General features: G+C 40.9%; 1 protein-coding gene across 1 annotated transcript; it reads right to left on the minus strand.

Moving 5' to 3' along the window:
* Window positions 1–4670: 4670 nt before the first annotated feature.
* asb1 (ankyrin repeat and SOCS box containing 1) lies at window positions 4671–13284 on the minus strand. Its single transcript, XM_042426697.1, has 5 exons — window positions 12995–13284; window positions 11558–11696; window positions 10093–10395; window positions 8441–8820; window positions 4671–5564 (listed from the first exon to the last, which is right to left on the minus strand). Exons 1-5 carry the CDS (start codon window positions 13089–13091, stop codon window positions 5434–5436), a joined length of 1050 nt encoding a protein of 349 aa, XP_042282631.1. The 5' UTR covers window positions 13092–13284; the 3' UTR covers window positions 4671–5433.
* Window positions 13285–14602: the final 1318 nt, after the last annotated feature.

The following is a 14602-nucleotide window of genomic DNA, read 5'->3' on the forward strand; positions in this document are numbered from 1 at the left end:
AAACACACTTTTATAAGTTAAGATTCTTTCAATATTTCCAACCATATACTCCTTAATTATATCAATAAAGATGAAGGAATTCCCTGTGTGTGTTGCACCAGAGCACTGATTGAATAGTTTATAGAGCAAGACGGCCTTAATAGAGGAAAAGTGCTTCCGGACGTGCGGTTCTAATCCACATGTGCAGAGTTACACTAAGACACGAAAAATGAAAAATGATCAATATTTTCAGACTCATTCATCCACACCCAAGTTTTCATGTTTAACTGATCTGACACGAGCTCAAACGGAAAGAAGCTGTTTTTCTTGGACCGCTTAACGACAAACTCAGTTTCATGTCATCTCCCTGTTTTTTTTTTCTTCTCAAATATGAGTCACGTTAGACGGTTATATGTTTAGACCGAGTCCACCGCTCTTACTGTGTGGCAACGAAAGGAGCTTCAACCCCTAAAGCTCTAATTGCATTGGGTCAGACGCATAATACCTGTGTGTGTGTTCGTGTGTGTGTGTGTGGCAGCAGTAAACACGCAGTGATGTGATCATTGGAGGAAACTAAGAGTTCCGGAGCGCCTGAGGAATGAGATCATTCAAATTAAAGCACGTGGCAATTACCAAATGGTAATGCAAGTGCAGGAGAGCAGGCAGCCTGATAAAGTAGACACAAAGTGATCGTGGTGGAACTGTTAAGCAATTTACCGGAGAGTTTTGATGTAAACAAACAAAATGTTGTCCTTTCGGTCTTACGCACATAGTCTATACTTGTTAAACAAACACCACTAACATATTCATGACACTCACACGCACGCACACACCAAAAGAATTTTATATGAAAACACCAGTTCCATGGAAAAAAACCTTTAATCCAGGTCTAAAAGCTGTGGTCGCCCTGTGAAGAGATCAGCCTCCTAAAACGTTAGCTGCACAGCATTTAACATCACTTTGCAGGCTGGTCCCCAGTTGAAGCGGAACACTGTGGTGGTATTAGAAGAGGCTGTTGAGATTTTGATTGCAGTTTGTGGTGCAAATAAACTGTGGAATGAACAACACCATTCAGCTTTTCCAGACTCCCAGTGATTTTCTGAGGAAATAAACCATTTACCATCACTGTTTCTCTTTTCTTTCAAAGGCATGACCAAAGAAAATCACTTTAGTGTTAAAATACTGTTAATGTTGATCATGATTTGAAGTTGTTATGTACAAATCAGTCACCAATAAAAAAAAAAGACTTCCTGACATTAAACATTAAGCCTTCAAAAGAGGACTGAGTCTGTGAAAGAGAACCACCTTTGCTTTAAAAAGTGTAATTTTCCAAGAGTTGTTTTTTTTCTTCTGTAGCGATATCTTTCACATCAAACTCTTTCAAACAACTATAATGAATTTATTCACAGTGGACGTACAATAAACAGAGCGCCTTCCCCAAATGAATGGCAACATAAAATAAGTTTGACTTGAAAGAGAGGCCTCTCGCAATGGAAACTCCCCACAGGAAGATAGTGGTTTACCAACTGTCCAGTCTCTGCTTCACTCTGCACTGGTGCAAAGGGGCTCATACTGTGTCTTGTTTGTGTTCTGTTAATGAAAGACTAGCTGAAATGCGTTCTGAAAGGATGAAGCCCTTGAGGACAGATGCTGAATCCTCTGTTCCAAACTCAGGAAAGGCTGATGGAGAGAGATGGAAAGAAACAAAGAAATTGTAAAAGAAAGAAAGAAAGGGAGACAAAGGCAGTGATGAGAAAAAAAGAAAGAGAGACTGTGAGGAAAGAGAGTGAGGGAAGGGGGAGAGAGATGGTGAGAGATACAGAGATATCTGCCATGCTTGAAAGGAAGACAGTGCCATCTAGAGACATCATGGTAACAGTTGTCCAGTTTTGTCCATGATAAACATGCACATTGGACTGGCAGTGTTATCCACCTGGGACAGGTTAACGGTGGATATTTTCATTGTTTTTAAGTTATTTAATCAGATTTATTATATTAAGTCTAGTTCATTTGTAGATTCCAATAGTGAATTTTACCCTCCCATGTTTGCTGTTTCTAGACATAGTTATATTCTAGACAAGATTATAATTTTTGGAGGAGCACAATATTTCATCTTTAAAGTGGTCAAACCTGTATAACAAATCATTGATTTCAGTCACAAGCTTTTGTTCAAATCCATACACACACACACACACACACTCATTCACACTCACTACAGTATGAAACACGTTTGCATGAAGGGAACATATAAAGCTTTTTGTCATTTTCTGTTATTTTTATACTGTTGTCGGATGTCTTTGTTAAACATGGTCAAAGTTCCCAAACTTGAGGTGAACATATGTAAAAAATTATTCCTGAAAGTCACTAGCCGGGACTTCAACCTGCTCTGAACTCTCTGTTGATATGATGACATCAGATTATATGTACATGCCCCCAAACAGCTGTAGCCTTTGTTGCTAACATTGTACCTAAGGTTGTTCCGTGGTTTGTTTGCGTCGTCTACTCGCATATTCTGGATCGGATTCGGGCTTGAACATGTACGTTTCCATTTTGAACAAAGTACGAGAAAAATAAGTGAAATCCTACTACTACTGTTTGTTTACGTAGCCTCCAGAGCCCCTTGGAAGTCGGCTGAGACGCAGCTTTCGGAAGATGGCCAACCAGAACAGAGTGGGCTCATTGGGAGGGGGAGGGGCCTTTAAGCGACAGGAACTAAAACGTCCTGTTTCAGACAGAGGTGGAAGTCAGGGGCTGCATAAAAGACCCGTATAAGATAAAAAAATATTTTTTTGAATTGTAAAGATATTCCAGTAGAGCCCCAGAATATAAATATAGACCTGGAAATGTGCATGATACGTCCCCTTTAATTCCACCCATGGGTTATTTAGACAGAAAACCCAGTCTTTGCCAGACTTTTTTGGATAGAAGGCCCTCATCTCCCTCTGCTGTTGTGCTCCATGCTGCTTCCACTCAGGGTTCCCAGGCTCTGCATTTTCCATGGGGCCAGTTGGGTTTTCACCAAAATGTGGTTTTCTCAACCATTATGACATCCTGGCCCATTTATCAGTTTCATAACAAAAATAAATGTCCCCATTTAGAGCTGTATCAACCTCGTATTCAATTTTATTACTCCCTTTAGAAACAATCACAAATTACGGGACAACAGGGAGAAGCTGGGTTAAAAAACAACACCCGAACCATAATGACGAAACCAAATTCTGTCATTAAGAAAAAGCTGTCTGTCATGACTTTTCATGACCTGTCTTGATCTTAAGATTCTTGGCCTAAATAGTGAACTCAGACAAAACTGAAGTTCTTGTGTGTGGCCCTAAACACCCCAGAAATACATTATCTAATGATACAGCTACTCTAGATGGCATTACCCTGGCCTCCAGCACCACTGTAAGGAATCTGGGTTATCTTTGATCAGGATATGTCCTTTAACTCCCACATAAATCAAATTTCAAGGACTGCCTTTTTTCATCTACATAACATTGCAAAAATCAGGCACATCCTGTCTCAAAAAAGATGCAGAAAAACTAGTCCAAGCATTTGTTACTTCTAGCCTGGATTATTGCAAATCCTTATTATCAGGCTGCCCCAACAAGTCTCTAAAGACTCTCTAGCTGGTCCACAATGCTGCTGCATGTGTACTGACAAAAACTACAAAAAGGCACCATCATATCTTAAAGAACTCATGGGCAGAGCCTTCAACTATCAGGCTTCCATCTTCCAGTTTCAGTTCGGGAGACAGACACCCTCTCTACATTTAAGAATAGGCTTAAAACTTTCTTTTTTGATAATACTTACAGTTAGAGCTGGCTGAGGCTCACCTTGGATCAGCCCCTAGTTATGCTGCTGTAGGCCTAGACTGCCGGGGGCCTTCCCATGATGCACTGATCTCCTCTCTCTTCCTCTCCCTCTCCATCTGCGTGCATTCATGTACTATTAATGCATGTTACTGACTTGGCATCTTCTCTGTTGTTTTGTGCTTTCTCGTCTCACAGGTGACCTTCAGCTGCGGACTGACGGATGTCTCTATGTGAAAAGTGTCCTGAGAGAACTTCTGTTATGATTTGGCACTATGTAAATAAAATTGACTTGACTTGACTTGATTTGAACAAGTCTTCAATATTAACAGAGACAGTCCGCTCACCTACTATTTTTGTTGTATTTACTTGGAGAGTAGAAACACATTTTTGGAAACTCTCTGGTGGGATTCAGTCCTAGGCCAGAGGCATTTCACATGTGACTCCAGTGGCAGGAAACCTAAACACCTACCCTGGGTATAAACCTGTAAAAAGAATACATACATAAACAGTATATGACGGGAATTTCCCTCAAGAGCTGATTAACTACTAATATGCTTGCTGGATCAAAAGCCTGCACCATCTGCGGTTTGTGTTGCCCTCATTTTGACAGAGAGGTGATTTTCTCTCACTGGATTTAACTGAGCTCCAGAGATTCTGTCCATGACACTGGCTGGGATATATTTGTACTATAACAGATCTTGGAATGGGTTGTGAGGAAAAGAGAAGGAATAATTCTCTCATGGTCACTCAAGGAGATGGCTAACAGAACAGGAAGCATGGAAAGTGATCTTACTTTTGAAGAATCTCTCTGCTTTCTGGTGGTGTAGAAGCTCTCCCATGTAGTTTTAGTTTATAAAAAAAAACATACAGGAGAGAATATAGGATTATTGCACATTTACTGTATGCAAGTAAAGATGAGATGTACAAAGCAAAATACAGTGAGATATCGCATTGAACAGTAGAAATGCATGAGAGAAAAAAAAGCTGAGCAGCAGACAGGCACAATAGAAATGAACTTAATAGACTTACAGCAGCTTTCAGGGTAATAAATATAAAGTTATTATATTCAGCATAAAATTCACTTTTCAACCAATATCACTGTCACGTGAAGTTTGGTAAAATGTGCTTATTCAGTGTTTCTACAAATCTCCCTCTCCCTCTCTACAAATGATGCTGACACATGTGTCACTGATTAGACCAAATATGTTAAATTTCTCCGTCTTACACGTTTTTCAGTTAGGATCCAGGATTGATTTGATTTGCTGTTTCTTGCACTTTTCATTACTGATCACTTATAATGTAGGTGATATACAGTATCAGTAATTTCATCATTTTGCCACTCGCTCTGTCCAAGAGTTGGTATTCGCTAACATTGAGAATACATATACAGTTACCACAAGTCAGGACATATTAAGGTTTCTCTGATAAGTGCAATAAATTATTATAGTAATAGGAAGATATGAAGGAGTATTACATATCTCTGAATTTCAAAATATTTGAAAAAGAACATTATTAACTGTTTATTATTAGAAAATAATAAGCAATTAGTGAACCGGGATCACAAAAGACTGTATCCTATGGCTTGTCTTTGAGATTGACAAAGTTAAGGTTGGTGTAGCTCTGAAGAAGAAGAGAGGGCGTGTCAGTTTTGGTGAAGCAGGAAGTTCTTGATGGGTTGTGGTAGTGGTAATGACGGTATGTGGTTTAGACGGCTTTTGCCCATTGCTCTTCGGATCCTGATCCGACACAGGTGTGTCAGCCTACGAGGGCATCCTGAGAAAAGAAAAATGAAGATCTACTCAGCAGCTGCAACAGTGCAACAGTGTACAGATACATGAAGATGGCTAAAATGAACATGTGGTATTTATGCAGATTATCACTCAATTAAAGAGGAACCTTTTTAAATTTTTTCTTTGACATTTATGCTGTGAGTCATGTCAAGTTTTGAACTTTTATGGTCTCAGCTGTCAAAAAACAATGAGAAATAATGATTGTGTAATTCTAACTGCTTCTAAAATAAGTTTCACCAGCTGAGAAAACAGATTTTTTATGAACATTTATGAGCTGAATTCCCTGAAATGAGACAACTATAAAGTGGAAAAGACAACAAGTAATGCTGTCCTTCTTTGAACAAATACTGCAGATGTGCCATAGGCTTTTTTCACAGGAGATATTTTGACCTGTTATAGTAGGAAAAGGACAAATGTTACTAATAATCTTAATAACGGCCATTCTATTGAAGTGTCCCAGTAGGCCATTAGTGTGACTGTGAAATCACTCCCCTGTTATTATATTTTACACACCTGTCAGTGATGACAGGTGTGCAAAGGTTAACAGTAGTTTCACATCAAATGCACTAGAGTGAGGCTAGAGTTGACCTTGGCAAAATCAAGGGGCACTGTGATCCGAGCTGCTGCCCCAACAGGAAAGAAGTGGACGGCTAAGAATGAGGCACAGCAGGCAAAATCTGCTCTCCACCATGGCGACCTCCTGGGCCAGGTCCAACACGGAAGAAGTGGCTTGTGGCTTGGCGGAAAACAACCTTGCTGGAACAAGGCATCCTCACTAGAGCAGCGGAAGTTGGTCATGGCTGAAATCCCCTGACTGGAGGAGTCGAGTAGATGTGCCAAAGCAATCTAAACAGGGCCAGTGGATGAGATGGGACAGTGTGGAAAAATAGTAGATCAGCTGGAAGGACATGTAGGAGATGAAGTCAACTAGGATAAGTTTCCTCATTCGAGCAACCTACGATGTCCTTCCTACCCCTGAAAATCTCAACCAATGGCTGGGCAAAGATCCATCATACCCCTTGTGTTCAACAGCTTCACTTAGACACATCCCCACCAGATGTAAAGTGAACCTCTCCTAAGGGTGGTACACCTGGAGACACAATCAAGTGCTCAAGTGTCTGTCAGCAACTCTGGAAAGCAGACGAACAACCAACAATGCCTTGCTGCCCAGAACAACCAACGCAGTTATGTCAATTGCCTTTGTTCGGGAAGGGGAACAAAGACAACGGAACATTCCACCAAGGACCAGGTTTGGACAGCTGGACGCAGCCTGGGACTGGCAGATGCTGGTGGACATGGGCCAGTGGATTACAGCCCTGTAAGCATAGTTCCATGATAGCCATCACCAACCTGAGGCCTGGTCTGGTCCTGTGGTCCATCTCTCAGCGCATGGTGTACTTTGTGGAGCTCACAGTCCTTTGGGAGGAATCTGTGCAGGAAGCCTTCAAAAAAACGACACTGCGATATACACAGCTTGCAGTGGAGGCAGAACAGAAGGCCTGGAGAGCAAAGATCTGCCCAGTAGAAATTGGATGTTGGGGCTTCGTGGCAACATCAGCTGATGAGGGATCTGGGGAGCAGTGGACAAGCCCTATGCCAGGCCATCAAGGAAATAAGGTGGCAGAGCGGAGTAGCCAGTGGCTCTGGCTGAAGAGGAAAGACTTCAACCGGTCTTCCAAATAAGCTGGATAGGCAGATGCAGAGGGGGGTGGTTATGGGATGCACCGCTAAGCCTACTGGGGACGTCATAGGCCCAGTCCGCGAAACGTTGGTGAAAGTAGGAGCCCACTTGACAACCCCAAAGACATGTCTACCCAGACTTTCTCAACATTGGATTGGATAGAGCAGGTCAGTGTTTCGATACTGGGAGCACGGGAGTTAAAGAGGTGGCACTTTGGATTTTAACATCATGTCCTGTGTACTTGAAAACATCTATAAAATGCAACACATTGCATTGTGGGGATGTTATCAGGAAGTCCATACCATGGACACTTCTTTTTTCATTCTACTGAATAAACTGAATTCCACTGACTCTGACATGTCAAAATGTCTTCTGTGAAAAAAAAAATCAATTGTACATCACTAGAAGGTTGTGGATAGGCAGTGTTTAGGTATGAATGTTAAAGGTCCAGTGTGTAGATGTTAGTGGCATCTAGCAGAACAGCAGAAATGGAATATAACATTCATAAGTATATTTTAATTAGTGTTTAATCCCATGAAAATAAGAATTGTTATGTTTTTGTTACCTTAAAATGAGCCCTCTATATCTACATAGGGAGTGGGTCCTCTTCCACGGAGCCCACCATGTCGCACCATATGTATCTGCAGTAGCCCAGAATGGTTAAACCAAACAATGGCTCTAGAGAGGGTCTTTCGCATTTTTCATGAGTTTTACGGCCACCGTAGGTTCCTACACGCTTAGAAGCGGAGGGTGAGGGGAGGGGTATTCAGTTGGTTGCAATCTGCAACCTCACTGCTAGATGACACTCAATCCTAAACACTGGTCCTTTAAGTAGGGCATCGCTCCAAGAGATTATTTACTCTTTACAGGGCTGAGAGAGACTCACGGGGATGAAGCCTTGACATTAAAAAACAAGGCAACCTGTCTACAGTGCCTCCCATGTGCAAACCTTTTATTTTTTTATATTTTAAAAAGTATACATATTTATTAGAATTCTATACTGCATCGTGATGTGATTTTTTCTCAGTGCCTGCTGGGATTTCTCCTCAACGATCTCCCGAATGCCTCTGGCTCTGTATAAAATCCTTCCTTGCACAACTACTGGTTAGGAACATATCAGTCTTCACTGACATCTGCACATTCACAGATTTTTTCCCCCATGTATTATTTTTACTCACTCCGCGCCTCCAGAAAGACCCTGAGTGCCTCTGGATCGACCTTCCGCCGGCTAGGAGCTTCAAACTCCGACTCCCAGGGCACGAGGGCCGGGTTAGCCCCGTGGTCCAGCAGCAAGTGGATGAAGGCCACCTCACATCCATGTCGCAGCACTGCATCCAGCAGGCAGGAGGCCAGGCCACGGGTCAGAGCCTCATGGCAAACAGGCCCAGTGTAGTTGAAGTCAGGCTGAGCGCCAGCCTGGAGCAGCACCCGAAAGCAGTGGAGGTGGTGGTAGGCAGCACTGATGTAGAGAGGACACACCACTAATGTGTTGAGGGTGCGGGCACTTAAGAGGAGCCGGGGACCCAGCTGGTGATCCATGTCAACATCAGCTTTGAACCTGGAAGGGGCAACCACAGTTACCGTTAAACTTTATTTTAATCATGGAGACATCTGAGGAAATTATAGTGGTTGACTGCAGAGAAAATCATCTTAATATAATACCCCAGAGGACTTCTTAAGGATGATGACACAGTATGTAACAATCCAGATTTAAGCCCATAAATTGCGGTTTGGAAATATGTGAGTAAGAATTTCTTTGAAAGCTCATACAGTCCTCATGAAATTAAAGATGTCGGGAAGACATGCTCATGACAGTTTTTGGTATTTGAGTCTTCTCAGATTGTTTGTCTTGTGAGATATTCAAGTGTCAATGTGACTTATGTCCCATGTGGGCTGCTGTTGTTGACTGATGGGACTGGAAAGATTTGTTTTTGTGCAAAAGATAAAAGAAGCCTTTAAAAAAAAGCCAGGAAATAACCTAAGCAGCCTGAAGCAGTGGAAAATATGACAACATACAGCTAGCAGTGAACCAAAATGATGACACCTTCATCACAATACACTGCATTGACATAAAATAAAAACGTCTCTAAACAAGAAGAGTGAAGGCTGAAGATAGACTTTTTTTAATCATGGAGAGGAAAACAGTGATTAACAGTAATGTAATTTTCAATTTGCTGATATTCTTTGTGAAGTTAATATTCATAGGTTGATGACCAAAAGAAAAAAAAACAAAAGTTGTAACTTTCAAATTGTTAGTACGCTGCAATATACAGCAAATGTCTCACAATCAAAACAGCAGGAAAAAGTTCTTTAAATCTGTTTTTTAACATTGTTCTCACTTACTGACATTGTACATGTGACCACATTTGTCACACTAGGGCTGCAACTATGATCATTTTCATTATTGATTAATCTGCCAATAATTTTCTCGATAATCGTTTAGTGGAAAGATATATAGAGAAAAATACCATTTACAATTTCTCTAAGCCCACAGTGATGTCTTCAATTTGCCTGTTTTGTCCGACCAACTGTCCAAAACCTAAATATTAAATTCAGTCATATATGACATAGAAAAGCATCAAATCATTTAAGACGCTGAAATCAGTATTTTGCTTGACAAATGACTGAAATGATTAATCAATTATCAAAATAGTTGCTGATTAATTTTCTATATATCGACTAAGTCGTTAATCAACTAATCGTTGCAGCTATAGTTCACTGTACTCATGACCCATATATGAGAAAAAAAATCTAATTTGAGATGCTTGTACAGCTACAGATCACCAACCCAGTACATCCAGGTTTTATTCTGATCCTCTCCTAACCTCACCTGATGAGCTCCTGCAGTATGTCCAGCCTTCCCACCCGTGCAGCGTGGTACAGCGGGGTACTACGGTGGTGGCGGCTTCCGTTGGGGTCAGCTCCAGCTTCAAGAAGGATCCGGACACAGTCCAGGTGACCGTTAACCACAGCTACGTACAGGGCTGTTTGGCCTTTTACATCAACTAGATCCACCTCGGCACCCTGGGCGATCAGATAGGCCACGCACGGAGCGTGGCCTGCTGTGGCTGCAATCCGCAGAGGGGTGCAAGGAAGACAGCCACAACACCACACAGACTTCTCATTGATACGCCTGACACCAAAGAAGAGAAATGAGAGGTTGTAGACTTAGATCCAACATATTGGATTTGAGCAATGTTTACATAAATGTACAATACACTTTCACTGGAATAAAGAGGATTTGCAGCCACACAAATGTATGCAAAAACAATAATTTAAACCAAAGCCTTAAAAATATCATTGCTGTGCTGTCAACAGAAACTAAAATATGTACCACAACTACCTGCTAAATTATACTGCCTTCAACACTACTGCCTCAGCCAAGTTGGCAGGGCAGGGCAAACCCAATGGGGTAAAACCTATTTTATTGAAGCATGTTGTAAACCATGTGGAGTGGAGATGAACTGACTTAAGCCAGTAATAATGGGTTTGCTGGGTGTGGACACAGAGCAAGTATGACTGGAGCATACAACCACTGTGGGATTGGGGTTAAATGTGTGATGACCACTATGAGGTGGTCCTTTGTGTGTCTCTCTGGGTTGTTCCAGACTCTGACACTTCCAGTACCTCTATGCAGACAGCCTGCCACTAACTCCAGTGTGAAGAGTTTCTGTGCATGATCCCTGCTGTGGCCACCAATTTCAAAGCACTGAAGCACGCTTTGATACTTTTGAGTGATGAAGAGAACAACACCCAGCACATGGCCTCTGTTATGCAGTGTAAGAATGTTCTGTGGTGGGGATGTTTAAGGACATATCCTGTGTCTCTCAAGCTGTCACTCAACACTGCACAGAAACCACAAACCACTTGGTGCCACACATGAACACTCTCTGGACAAAAGCTGCCAGCTCTGCAGTACAACAGTGTTACAGATTATACGGATACAGATTATTGTAAACCCCTAAAAACAAAAACAAAATAACTAAAAATGTTGTAAAGGATATGTTAAAACTCCTTGTTGTTGGACACATTCAGTAATCTAAGAAAGCTTTATGTAAAGCAGAGATGTTGAAACATTATCTACCTTTTCTCTTTCCGTCTGTCTTGTCTCTCTACTTACAGTACAATGAACTCCCTTCACCATGCAGACTGTGTAACAGTAGTGGCTTTGTGTTTTTTAGTCGCCTTAATTAGCATTTGGCTTTTATTGTTTCCTTTATTCTTTTCCCAGTAAAGCGCCTTGTGACTTTGTTGACAAAAGTGTATTTTATAATCTCATTATTATGCTCCCTTACTGTCTGAAGCCGTCTTCCTGCAGCAGGTTCCTCAGGGTATCCAAATCCCCAACGTAGGCCGCGTTGTGGAGCCGCATGTCATCCTGCTCCAGAGGCTTGTCGCAGAACTGCTCCTGGAGCCATTCCTTTAAGTTTCGGCCTGGAGAGGACACACAGATTTAGGGGAGCTGAACTGTCAAAGCTGGTCTTTTCTGTTCTTATTGTGCAATTTGTCACCAAGAAAAGATTAAATTTACTGTTGTAGAAAGCAAAATCACATCATTAAAAAAGCTTCATACTGTATGTGCTGTAGTCTAGTTAATGCTCTCCTGCCTTCTTGACAGTTTTTAATTAGACTGCATATTCAAAATACCAAAAGGCCCTGATGAATTAGTTGGAGGGTTGGTGGATCACGCTTTTTTTTCTCGCTGCATCATTTGGTTACATAACTGTGCAAGAGTCCCTTCTGAATGTGGGAAGACACACACAGTGATACGTTACTGACTGACAGGAGGTGCACACAGTAACCAGAACACCTGGTTAGTATATTAGCAATTTAATACAACACTACTGTACAAAGCCGTCGCCTAAAAAACTTAGCATAGATGTGACTCAAGGCCTGGCTGACACAGTCTACTTAGAAATTTAACACAGGCTTCCCAAATGTAGTTGAGCTTGAAGGTTTGTCTAAATTCCCAGATGTACTTATAAATTAAACTATTGTGTTCTGTTATTATGTCTATTAGAGCCGCAACAATTAGCTGATCGTCAGAAATGTAATCACCAACTATTCTCATAAACATTTCAAGCAATTTTTTTTAAAGGAAAAATGCTAAAAATCTCTGGTTCCAGCTTCTTAAATCTGAGTATTTTCTGATTTTATTTAGTCTTCAATGATAATAAACTGAATATCTTTGGGCTGTAGATGTTTTTCAGACCAAAGCAAAACATTTCAGGTGACATCTTTGGCTTTAGTAAATTATGATTGACATTTTTCACCATTTTAAAGACCAATCAACTAATCAATTAATCATGAAAACAATGAACACATTCATTAATAATGAAAATAATCCTTAGCTGCAGCCCTGATGTCCATCCCTTATAGTCATATTTATCTAAACAGCTCTTCCGGTCACTCTCCTCCATTTATTGTAACTCTATAATTAGTATGACTACAAAAAAATGCAGATAGAGTGTTAGCAGGAGTGCAGACCTCTGTAATAATGAAGCTACAGATGTTGTTTTGAATCCACGGGCCACACCTTATTACGCAGGAGCCACCCTACACAACACATCAGTAATATCTGTGATGCGTATTAAAGCCTGTCTGGATTTGAGTTTGTTATTCTCTCTCTCACACACACACATATACACACACATATGGGCTGCACTTGCAGGATACATGCTCCTGAGGACTGATGAATCATCGTAGCTCACAGCTGATTCAGCCATGGTTACCTGCAGCAGTGGCACTGGGCAGATCAGAAACAGTGATGAGCGGAGGGAAACTGATACCAGGCGGCTCGTCAACATCAGTCTCTGGACCCTCGGCCATGCTGCTGAAATGTCACACCGTCAACCTCAAAACTTATTGGTCGATTTCGGCAGCGGACTGACACTGACTTCCCCCCGAAACCCGACGATCTAAATCAGAGAGGAGACATCAAAATAAACAAAGTTGACAGCGTGGATGACGGTGTCTGCTCAGCTCACTGCGTTACTTCCTGACTGCGCTCAGCTGGACTCATTTAAAGGGGAAACGACGATTTAATGTCTGAACAGAAGCAGATTGGACTCAAGACAGCCGCTTTTCTGTGGCTACAACATCTTATAAAAGGCAAACTAATTGCAAAATAAATAAACAAACTAATTAATTAATTAATTAAAATGATAATAAATGTTAAAAGGAAACATTTTCTTGATTTTAGGATTTTAGATGTGCAAAACTCCCCAAAGTTCCTCCTTCAGAAAATGTTGAACAGTCACAAAAACATATATATATTTTTTAATGATTACTTAATTTTTATGAAGTTTTTTGTTTTGAATTGTGTATTATTTTTTTTCCCTCAGCATGAAGGTCAGCATGTTTCAAAACCTTCTCCACACTTGGAATAAAGTTTTAATGTGGAAACAAACCACCCTTTATTTATTTTGTTATCCTAAAATAAGTAAAATTCAAATATACTGTGTCTAAAAATGTTGGAATCAACCTAGGAAATATCCAACATGTGTTATGTTTTTAAAAAATTGTCTGCTACAATGCCCAATTCCCAGAAAAATATAGAGGACTTGTCCTCAGTATCCTCCTTGGTAATCCTTAATAGAAATAACATACAGTAGGAGAATACAGGTCATTATAACTACAAAACAGACAAACACAGACACAGTTCTGGTTGAAAAAAACATAATATTACATAAATTGCACTCCAAAATGTCCAAAATGTCACTCAATAAGGAGTGTTATGTTTATTTGTGGAACTGTTATGGCCACATTCTGGATGATCATTATAAAGGTCAAAGAGCAGTTAAAAAAGACTCGTGATCCAAAGACCTGATATTCTGTTCATCTGCTGGCTGCAGTGCAGATACTCCTGGATGAATACAAAAACCGATACCTAAAATGTTGTGTCAACCGTCTTTGTGTGTGTCTGTGGCCGGTGGGTGGGTAACATACACCAGAGGCATGCGGCCATCTATGCTGCCTGACGACAGATGAACCATAAGACACTGAGCCTCTGGTGGTGCTCTAAAAATAAATGATCGACAGTGCCATGTCCCCATAAGTGGACAGGTCGCTTACACACTTCCAAGCTCTGTGAACACAACCATATTTCATGGTGGGAAAGGTAATTCGATGTATTGATACACCAGATGCCACATCAGTTAATAACAATAAAAAGTACTGAGAGAACAATAAAACACAGTTCACAGTGATTTTCAAAATATTTTTAAGACATGCAGTATGAATCAAAACGTCAGTAAGTAAGCAGCCAGATTCAGACCCAACAGTATCACAAAGACTTGGAAAAAACAAAGTGCACTTCAGCCCGATGAATCCACACGTAT

The sequence above is a fragment of the Thunnus maccoyii genome, chromosome 11, assembly GCF_910596095.1.
Source record: "Thunnus maccoyii chromosome 11, fThuMac1.1, whole genome shotgun sequence".
NCBI lineage: Eukaryota > Metazoa > Chordata > Actinopteri > Scombriformes > Scombridae > Thunnus > Thunnus maccoyii.

Excerpts from the sequence above, each read along its gene's own strand:
- asb1 (XM_042426697.1), bottom strand. The coding sequence starts at position 13,091 with ATGGCCGAGGGTCCAGAGACTGATGTTGACGAGCCGCCTGGTATCAGT. Across the intron at positions 8,821-10,092 it reads ATACTGCAGGAGCTCATCAG|GTTCAAAGCTGATGTTGACA; the intron begins GTGAGGTTAGGA and ends TGCCCCTTCCAG. Across the intron at positions 5,565-8,440 it reads GGTCTTTCTGGAGGCGCGGA|GATGCCCTCGTAGGCTGACA; the intron begins GTGAGTAAAAAT and ends TTCTTTTCTCAG.